This window comes from Primulina tabacum, chromosome 1 (genome assembly GCF_025594145.1).
Source record: "Primulina tabacum isolate GXHZ01 chromosome 1, ASM2559414v2, whole genome shotgun sequence".
Lineage (NCBI taxonomy): Eukaryota > Viridiplantae > Streptophyta > Magnoliopsida > Lamiales > Gesneriaceae > Primulina > Primulina tabacum.
The window spans coordinates 15,677,723-15,688,731 of NC_134550.1; the positions used below are offsets into that span (position 1 = coordinate 15,677,723).

Consider the following 11,009-nt stretch of genomic DNA (forward strand, 5'->3'; position numbering starts at 1 on the left):
TACTTTTATAAACCTTTCAAATCTATTCTAAAATATATTTTGAGTAATATTTGAAAATGCTTTAAAAAATATTTATAAATTTTTTAAACACTATTTTAGTTCCTTGAATTAATTGTTACGATTATTTTTGTATTGAATTTATTACTATTGAATAAAATCATTAATAATAGTTAACAGTACAAATTAATTTTCCGTAAAACTCGTTTTGGAAATTTCTCATTTATTCTTCCCTGCGAACACATGCACCAAAAAGAGAAGCTTTCAAAATTCACCTATAAAATGGTTTCGTTGCTGGAAATCTTCTAGTTTCTTGCTCAGTGAATCACGATTTCAAATGTTTTTTTGTTCATTTATTTGATTTTCGAAGGTACGTGTTCATGTACTCTTCAAGATTTTGTGTCTTGTACGTACTGCTGAAGCGGAGCGTGCACGTCGCGGAATGATTGTTTTTGTCCGGTAATTTCAGGTTGCTTCTTGCTTAATCGTGACGGCGAAACCGAAGAAATTTTGTCTGATCTGCTGCCTCGATTATTGGCGGATTAATTTATCCACGGTTGAGTGAGATTTTGACCTCGTTAATTTGAGCATTTTCGATACTGATTAGGTAAGCTGCCGTGAAGATTTGGGTTTTGTGTTTTCTTCTTCTTTCTTGTTGGTTATGTGATATCGTGTTCCAGGTTGTGCTGCTAAAACTAATATTTTGCCACGTTGATACCATCTCGCGTGTGTTTATGTTCCTGTTTCAATCATTTTGTCTTTGGTTAGGAAATGCTGAGAAGCGATTGATCAAGCCAATCGGTGCTGTTGTTTGACTTACCATGGCGAGATTTATTGGAATGATTTTGTGGCCAGTGTTTTTGTTACTCTTGGTAGAGAATGGGAGATCGGTAGAATCAGCTTCTAGCTATTTACTCGGGCTTGGAAGCTATGACATAACTGGACCAGCAGCTGATGTTAACATGATGGGATATGCTAACATGGAACAGACTGCATCTGGTGTTCACTTCAGGTTGCGAGCTCGTGCTTTTATTGTGAAAGAGCCGCAGGGGAACATGATTGCTTTTGTGAATCTTGATGCTTGTATGGCATCCCAACTTGTGACAATAAAAGTCCTCGAGAGGTTGAAGACGAGGTAGTATTTCTTCTTAACCAACTAGTCTCGTCTGTGTTTGCTTTATATAGCGGAACCCAAGTCACGGTGAAGCATAGTTTACGGAGCATATTTTGAAAAGAGTTGTAACCTTGCTGTGTTGTTGTTTATGGGTGTAATAGCAGTTTCGTTAATATTGTGCTATTTGACATGAAAGATGTTCGTTTTCGCTATTCCAGGTATGGAAGTCTCTATAACCGAGAACAATGTAGCCATTAGTGGCATCCACACCCATGCTGGCCCTGCTGGCTATCTTCAATATGTTGTGTATCTTGTAACATCCCTTGGTTTTGTACGTCAATCATTTGATGCCCTTGTTGATGGAATTGAGCAAACCATCATCCAAGCTCATGACAATCTTCGACCAGGATCAATATATGTGAATAAAGGTAATAGAGTAGTTGTTATAGTCTGTTAATGTGAATGTTAATGTGTATGCCTAAGTGGAATGAGTGATCTGTATCTCTGCCTCAAGTCTCTACTTTTATTTTTATGATTCGTGATCTTATGGTTCCTTAGAAGGAACAGATCTCAAGTATCACTGAATATGTTAAAGTGGATTGTTTAAAGAAGTTATTGACATCTCTGCATATCATATTCACCAATATTTGGATCAAATAACAGGGGAGCTTTTGGATGCTGGCATTAACCGTAGTCCAAGTGCCTATCTCAACAATCCAGCCACTGAACGCGGTAAATATAAGTATAATGTTGATAAAGATATGACCCTCTTGAAATTTGTTGACGATGAATGGGGCCCAGTGGGAAGTTTCAATTGGTTTGCCACCCATGGAACATCTATGAGTCGTACAAATTCATTGATCAGTGGGGACAATAAAGGAGCTGCAGCACGCTTTATGGAAGATTGGTTTGATCAGAATAGTGGCGGTGATTCATCTTCTATCATTCCTGAAGTTGATGAAAACACCCGAAGAGTTTCAAACATTATTTCGTCTATCAACGACAACCGTAAGTTCTTGGATCATTAACAAAACAAGTTGCGATATTGTATAACAACTTCAAATACAACATGGTGCTTGTTTTGCGTGTAGAATTGTAATAGCAGGGAATCTCTTTCGTTGTTTGCTCCACGTCATCCTTTCAACTTTAGACTTCAAAATATGAACTTAAATTGACTTAGCCACTGCATCGTGAAAAGAATAGTTTGATATGTTAAGAAAAATGCTGTAAATTTTCGAGAAACGATCAATGGATCGGTTTATTTTCGTTTGAGGGCTTGAACATGTGAGCCTGGCTACAAAGCTTCGGTCGTTACATGTTCATAGAAATATCACATTCTGTTATTGAATGATACTCAGATTTTGACGTTGAAGAATGTTGCTGCTAGGAGGAACTGTGTTTCTTTGTAATGTTCTATATTGATTTGGATTAAGAACTTTGCATTACATTTTGCTATATATTGTGACATTGCACTGTTGGAAGAAATTTATTGTAGGCTTCCATTACTCCTCCTCAAATCTATTATTCTGTGTCTACCTCTGATGATCAATTTATTTGTCAAGTAAAGACAGCATAGCACCTTGATCTTTGTAGGCATGAATATGCCTAAGAATGAACCTCAGCACAATACTTAAAAACTGAATTTAATTATTCTGCTTTGTTAACTGTTCATTTTGCGGTCCTATGCAGATCATGAGTTACTAGAACTTGCTGCTTCTTTTGAGCGTCTGTCTGGTAAGCCAACCACCAGATTGACGAGCATTGCAAGACGTGTAAGAAGTTCTCTTAGGCAGGCTGATAATCCAAGATTTGTATCTGCATTTTGTCAAACCAATTGCGGCGATGTTAGTCCAAATGTGCTCGGGGCCTTCTGCATTGATACTGGATTGTCTTGTGATTTCAATCATAGCACATGTGATGGAAAGAATGAGTTGTGCTATGGTCGAGGACCTGGGTATGTATGCTTCCATATTTTAGGATTTTGTGGAATTTTACCGTAATCACAACTTTCTGCGTGACTGGAGAACAGATAATTCTTGTGTACACTAAAATCTGAAAATCTTATATTCAACTGCATGACAGGTATCCGGATGAATTTGAAAGTACACGCATTGTTGGAGAAAGACAATTTAGAAAAGCAGTGGAACTTTTCAATTCAGATTCAGAACAATTAAAGGGGAAGATTGATTATCGCCATGCTCATGTTGATTTCTCCAACCTTGAGGTGACAATTCCCAAACAAGAGGGAAATGATGAAGTTGTAAAAACCTGTCCAGCAGCAATGGGGTTTGCATTTGCTGCTGGTACAACTGATGGACCAGGGGCTTTTGATTTTAAGCAAGGGGACAACAAAGTATGGCAATTGAATTTGTTTCTAGAGTTTATGCTTCAGGTTATCATATATTAATGTTCTCTCTTCAGGGGAATGCATTTTGGAGGCTGGTGCGCAACCTACTCAAAACACCAAAAAAGGAACAAGTTGATTGCCATAATCCGAAACCCATTCTGCTTGATACTGGTGAAATGAAGGAGCCTTATGATTGGGCAGTAAGTTGTAATCCTACCACGAATCATTTGTTTTTGTAGTAACGGCCTTGAAATCTTTTCTACTTTACTTTTGAAGTAGTCAGGTGAAGATCCAAGCATTCACTTCTTGGTTCCATCAAAACATAACTGATATATTGCTTGCTTTGGTCCCTGTGTGTGGTTCTGTAGATGTGTTACTCATCTACGAGGTAATTAATTTTGCTTTGAGGATGTAAAGTAGAACAAATGCAAGTCAATCTAATTGCCCTGCGTCCTATTGGGAGACCTTAAAAACTTTGGGGTAAAAACACATTCACACAATTCCAGAGAGCAACAGAACTCAGGAGTTCGAGCTATTGCTGTGGTTGGCAAATAATGCAATAGAACACTTTGTAACCGTAGTAGTTTAACATTGATCACCCTTGATAGAGCATCTTGAGTAGTTCAACGAATTCCAACACTGATTCTGTGAGAGAATTGAAGGGTTCTGACTTTGCGTTCATGCTAATGCCGTAATTGCACAGAACAATCTAAAGAAAGGGGTTTCGACCAATGTGGTTGAATTTTTTAGATGCATTTTGAATAATATATTTATTCGAGATGAATTAGATTCTCGGGTTTTGTGGCCTCTGGTATTTTTTTTCTCATTGTTTTTTAAATTTTGAGTATGTTAATATTCCCTGCTTCCCCTTATCTCCCACCCTCCTGAGGATCATAAATTTATCATCTTTAGTGCTTTTCTCCTCTTTTGCAGCCTTCAATACTTCCAATCCAAATTCTGAGGATAGGGCAACTGGTCATTCTCAGTGTACCCGGAGGTACAAAAGTTAATTGGAAGTGTTTGTGTACATGAACTTATCTGGCAATATGAGTTAATAATTTTTGTTAAAATTAAGGGTGTGTTTAAAATAATTACTAAAGGAGCCCAATATGCCAGACTTGTACAAGATGAGGTCATGTTTTGACAAGTTTTGTTAACTTACTTGTTTCTTGATCGCTCTTAAATCATTACTCCTTTATGTTTTTCTCTGTGGGACTTAATTTGACATGATTAGGAGCTAAATACTTTTTTTGTTGTACCATGTCCCGTGCAGAATTCTCCACAATGGCTGGAAGACGGCTCCGTGATGCTGTGAAAACAGTGATCACAAGTGGAAATAGCACTGAATTTGGTAGTCATGTCCATGTTGTCATAGCTGGGTTGACAAATGCGTATTCACAGTATGTAACAACGTATGAGGAGTATCAGATACAAAGATACGAGGTAAGTCATCATGCATTAATTCTGATTAATTAAGATCATTAAAAGTTTGACCCTTGAATTATCTCTTGATCACATCACAAACATTTCAAAAACCAGGCATAGATCCTTTTGATTGGTCTAAGCAAATAACAAAAGCTAGCAAAAAGCTTTAGGTGTCACATATATTCTTCCATAGAACAAATTTGACTGTCCTGACAGCAAGCCTAATCCGGATGCAACATATTACACACTTATTATTGGTTTAGGATAACATATTAATACAGGTTATCAATTATCATCCAGTTAACAAAGATTTTTGAGGTTTTTGTTGGTGAATCTAATCTCGACACGGACTTATAACACAATTACTGGTTTAGTATAATATAGGTTATCCTCCAATTAATAAAGATCTTAGAGGTTTTTGTCTGGATGCGTACCTGAAATGCAATCCAATATGATGACCAAACGTAGTGGAGAATAGTTGAGATGGATTATTTAACAATTTATGAGACATTTGATTTTGTTTTTTATGATGCGCATCAGGGTGCATCAACATTATACGGCCCACATACTCTCACCGGCTATATTCAAGAGTTCAAGAAGCTTGCAGCTGCCCTTATAAGTGGAAAATCAGTCGAATCTGGGCCACAACCGCCCGATCTTCTAGAAAAACAAATTAGTTTACTCCCACCGGTTGTGATGGATGCAACTCCTATCGGTGTCAAGTTCGGAGACGTAAGCTTAGATGTACCAAAGAACGCCAGTTTCAAGAAAGGTGACAACGTGACAGTAGTTTTCTGGTCAGCGTGTCCCAGAAATGACCTAATGACTGAAGGCACATTTGCTCTTGTAGAGATTCTTGAAGGTAGCAATTCTTGGGAACCAGCTTATGATGACGATGATTTTTGCCTAAGATTTATATGGTCTCGGCCTTTTAAACTTAGCACTCGGAGTCATGCAACTTTAGAATGGAGGATACCCAAAACTGCTGCTTCTGGTGTGTATAGAATTCGGCATTTTGGTGCTGCAAAGGGTCTTTTTGGATCAGTCAAGCATTTTACAGGTTGTTCGAGTGCTTTTGTTGTCGTTTGAAATTTAGTTTACTAGGATTATGCATGAAAGGTGTTGTAACATAATTAACGGTATACATTTTAGCAAATTAATGAAAGGGCTGTTAAGAGTATGTTGATGGTTTGATATATGAAACTGTGGATAGGCCTAATGCACAGTGTCCATCTGTCCCTGGCAGTACATGCAGAGCTTTGACGCAAAAAGGCATTGCCACAAAGTTTTGGAACAATTCACCTTGAATCAAAAGTTAATCTAACAAGCTAACCTACAATCCACAAAACCTACGGGAGCTCAGTCAATTTTTTACAAATCGAAAGTTGTTTTGGCCAAATCCAGTTCCACAACCAGGACACTTGTGATGCCGAATTTCGATATCGATGTTTCTTTGGATGCATTGGTTGCAAAATAAATGGAAGTATTTCAGGATTTCTTTGGATACAACACACTTTGGTGTGGCATAGCAAAAGCTGTTTCAAAATACAAATTAGAATAGGCTTACAAGACATACCCCTCTTTAGGACGATCCAAACACTCAAGGATAGCCTTGCAGTCTTTGATCTCATCTTGTATTTTCTGAATCGCAGCCTCCCCAGTTTCACAAGTCAATTCATCAACTGTCCTATTCAACTCCATCAGTTCATCTATCTTCTTCGCTCACTTTTGTTATTTAATACCTTGTCTCGGTGATCATGAGTTCTAAAACAACTCAAGTATAGGGAGCAACCCATTTAATGAAAATATCGAATAAGGAGAGCAACTTTCATTATTTAGTTCCTCTTGAATGTCATCTGGAGCTGTTCACGATCCTTCTTTGATGAAGCCAGAGCAAATTTCAACATCTTCAATTCCTTCTCAGAATCCGCTAATTCCCACTTCCAGATTCTAGATTTATATTCATGATTCGGTCTTCTTGAATGGAACTCAAATCTTCTGTATTATCAAGTGCGAGATATTTAAAATAACTAATTTTTGTAGCTAAAAAACACTAATTTTTTCCTCTAAAATGCATTCCCCTCTATATCTTAAATTTTCAGAAAATATAACAGGAAATAACAACCTTGAACAAAAAATTTGATGAGGAAAAAATTGATCCAACATAATTACACTAAATAAAAATTTACTACGTAAAAATTACAATTTATATTGAAATTTGAAGTATATACCATGAATCACCAATATAAAAAGATCCATTATGGGATTTGATGCTCTCCACCTGCTCCTCATTATGAGCTATTCTTGATTTTAGAGGTTCAAACGATCCATTACTCTGTTGAAGTTGCTTTGCCAATTCCTGCTTCGCCGAGTTTAATAAGCTTTGTGATTGCATCGCTTTCATACTTTCAGAAACCAACAGTAAAATGAAAAACCAAACAATAATAGAAACGAGTTGCAGAGATCATGTGCAGCACGAAGTCATCGAAAAGAGCACGGAGAATGTCAAGGACCATAATATTGTATTCATCCCTCTCGGTCAGTTGCTACAATACACGTTGGTTCCGTGTCTCACTACAATAAAAACGTCCAACAACGTTTTTCACCATTAGCGTAGGATGTTTAAAACTGTGGTTAAAGCCATGTCGTTAAAAGTGTGCTTTCACTGTTGTCTTTGAAGATAAAGACAACGGTTTTGAGCTTGTTTTTTAACGACGATGGATTTAACAACAACTTTAATTCAGCAAAAAAAAAAACTACAATTTAATACACAATTTTCCAATATTATAGATCACTCAAAATTTAAAATTTGAATCCTAATTCCATGCACACTAGAAAATAGAGCTATGCATTAATCTTGGTAAACTTGGAATCTTCCCTTCAACATAGATTAGCACCCGATACGAGCTAGTACTGTTTTCTCAACTACAATTTCTTGCCCCGAGATTTTTCATAAAAGCCGCAACGATATCCTTTCTTTACTTTGTTAGTCCAAAATGTAAATTATTCAACAAAAAACAAAATCATTAACAAAATTCAAGTAATGAATTAAATAAAACACTATACTAATCAAACTCATACTTAAATAAATATAATTTGACTAATAATATCTTTGAACTCTTACAATTCAATTTCTTCAAGGCCCGCAATAAACTAATTAATTAATGACCATCTTCACGTTATAAGTCTAGTTAATAACGAATTAAGAAAATCTAACGAATAATAAATAACAACGTATGTCACATTCATATCAAATTACATTACTACTAACATATATGGGAAACTGGACCCAAGCCAAAGATGAAACTGATTCTGCAATCTAATGACTATGAGATAACAACTCCTTCTCCTCCTCCGAAAAAGTACAGGACAACTAAGACCATACTTGTGACGTCTACTAATTTTAAAAATGCGGAAATATTTTTTTTAAAGCTCACATTTTCTAAATAACATTTAAAATAATCGTAATTATCTTACCGTAAAAATAGTGCAGTTTAAAATAACTCAACTCATCTAAAATCATACATAAACATAAACGAGTAAAAATCTTAAATTCATCAACGTATGAAAATATTCATCTCCTCTCAATCTCATAAATCGTAATGTGGAAAACATGTGGTCCTCGGGTCGTGTCACCCCACCAAGTCTGCCTACTCAGAGTTCGGCACCTCCAGTCTCCTCAGCATTTAGCTCACCTGCATCACACACGCCTAGTGAGTCTAAAGACTCAACACGCCTGTACCAGGAATAACAAGTATATATACATAGCACACAGCAGTGAAAAATATCATACTCAACATATCTTTCATGAACTTAAAAGCATAACGAAAATCGTGTTGTGTAAAATCATATCGTGTCAAAACATGTCATCATATACGTAAATATGTCGTGTAAAATCATATCGTATTAAAGCATGTCATGTCATCATATACGTATACATTTTTTTTTAATTGAATTCAGTTCATTAGTTGTGACTTTCGTATCAGCTCTTATCGTATCAGCTCTATCGATGGATCCAACTACGTATAACCACGGTACCGGGCGGCGGGGACATCAGCGACACTCTCACCCGTCAACTGAGCCTTGGCCTATCATATCATCATATCATGTCAATGGAAATACGATCTTCGGGCTCCCTCTGGGCCTTCTCCAATAAACGGGCTCCCTTTGGGGTCTTTTCCCTCATGATATCTCCAATCATATCATCGTATACATATACATCGTCGGTCACAACCAACTCCATTCCTTCAAAAATATCATCATATTCACCACTTAATAAAAACATGCATATACGTAATTTTTTTCTTTAAACCAATCATGCAATGTATTTATCGTAATTACATAAAAATCATGAACGTGATGCATAAACATTTAAATCATGATAAAATGTGCTCAGGGCGCTGCCAGGACCAAAATCTCATCCAGGGTGCAAAATGACCATTTTGCCCCTGGAAAACCCAAAAATTACCATTTTGCCCATAGACGTAAAATTTCACGTTTTTGACATTTTCTTAATTCCATTGACTCTAACATGTCCCAAATAATTATTTAAGCCTACAAGAATTTTTTCATATTTATATTTGGTTTAAATCGATGAATTGTAAATTAATCTTTAAACATAACATATTGACGCGCTTTAATCCCGAATTAAACCAAACCTTAGCATAAAATTCCCAAATTAAAAACTTAGACTTCTAACAATTATTTGAGCTTAAGTATAATTTTTCATAATTTTATTAAGCTTAAATCTAGGCATTTCCATTAATTCTTTAATTAACGTTTCGTGCGACGACTAAATCCCGGATAAATCCAAAACTCATTATTTTGATCCGAAACTTACCAAACTCTTAAAAATTCCCAAAACATATTTAAAAGCATCTCTAGACATAAACTCGAGCTCATTTCATAACTTAACCGAATTGTTTTTAAATATTGGACCGGAATCTCGGTTTTAACCCGAATTAAATCGAAACTTAATCGAATTTTTCCCAAATTTTTACCGCACCTTAAAAACACTTAAGAGGTCCTAACAACCCAAAACCAAGCCCCTAAATCCCTCGGCCAGAACCTGCAAGAAGCTGGACCCATCTCCTACCCACACCCGTAGTCCCCATGCAGCACCAAAGTCACGTTTTCCTTCCTACCCCAAAACCATTCGGACCAGCCCTTGTTCAGCTTATCCTAGACCACCCTATGACTCCTCTGGACTCACTTAACACGAGCCTACAGCCCCGAGTCTGCTGCACCAAGCCTACAACCACTAGCCCCGAGATCGCACCACCAGCGACCCATGCTTAGTCCCCTCGCTCGCTCTACTACATGGATGGGTACAGCGGTGATTGAGCCTCATCGAGCCATGACTCAGACCCACCAGGGTCTGGTCAAGGCCTTGTTGCAACCCTTGCACCGCCGGCACCACCCTATGCACGATCCAAAACCCAAACGAGTACCTAGACACGCAAACGCCTCGGCTCTTCATCCTACAGCAAGCTGCCGTAAACCCCAACCCCAGAACATCATCTCATCACCTTTCTCAGCCCCTATACGACCAGCACTCGCAGCCCTTGCACAACAATAAAAAAAAACGTGAGTTGGATGAAAAAGGTGCAAGAACTTTGAACAAAACCGAAGCCCTCCAACATCATATGCAAGATCGAGAATTCTATGAAAATACACACACATATCAGCAAATATCTAGCATGTATGATGCAGAAATAAAAGTAATTGGCGTGCCTTGAAGAATGGTGCACGAAACTTTGAAGAAAATCACGACGAGGAGGCACCGGAGAGCGGAGAAACGATCTTGCTTGAAGGGAAAAGAAATGGGGAATGGTGGCTGCTGAATTTCACATAAATGATGAAGGGAGAGAAGGGTTGTCGGCTGATTCAATTATCGGTGTAGGGTAGGTTTAGTTTAAATTATGTTTAGGTACTTAATTAAATATTAAACAAATATCTAATGGGCCCTAAATTGCTAATTAAGAGTTTAAAAAGAATTTTAAGTCCAATAAGCTTAAAAATAGGCCCATTAAATTCAAACATACTCCTTAAAAATATTTCGTGTTGGAAAAGTTTTTGAAAATATTAGCCGCACCCTCAAAAAGTCCCCCGATTCGATAAAATTCG

General features: G+C 37.2%; 1 protein-coding gene and 1 long non-coding RNA gene across 2 annotated transcripts; one reads left to right on the forward strand and one right to left on the reverse strand.

Annotated features, from left to right (window-relative positions):
• The first annotated feature begins 182 nt into the window (after nt 1-182).
• On the forward strand, nt 183-6,063 carry LOC142542307 (neutral ceramidase 1-like). Its single transcript, XM_075648884.1, is given in 12 exon segments — nt 183-317; nt 467-604; nt 766-1,132; nt 1,330-1,345; nt 1,347-1,539; nt 1,775-2,119; nt 2,801-3,065; nt 3,194-3,464; nt 3,533-3,658; nt 4,392-4,455; nt 4,732-4,901; nt 5,424-6,063. Coding segments are annotated over 10 exon segments (2,313 nt in total). The 5' UTR covers nt 183-317; nt 467-604; nt 766-818; the 3' UTR covers nt 5,973-6,063.
• A 95-nt stretch (nt 6,064-6,158) lies between these two features.
• Nucleotides 6,159-10,757, reverse strand: LOC142542313 (uncharacterized). Its single transcript, XR_012819503.1, has 3 exons — nt 10,617-10,757; nt 7,115-8,578; nt 6,159-6,881 (listed from the first exon to the last, which is right to left on the reverse strand). It is a non-coding gene; the product is annotated as an uncharacterized LOC142542313 (long non-coding RNA).
• Nucleotides 10,758-11,009: the final 252 nt, after the last annotated feature.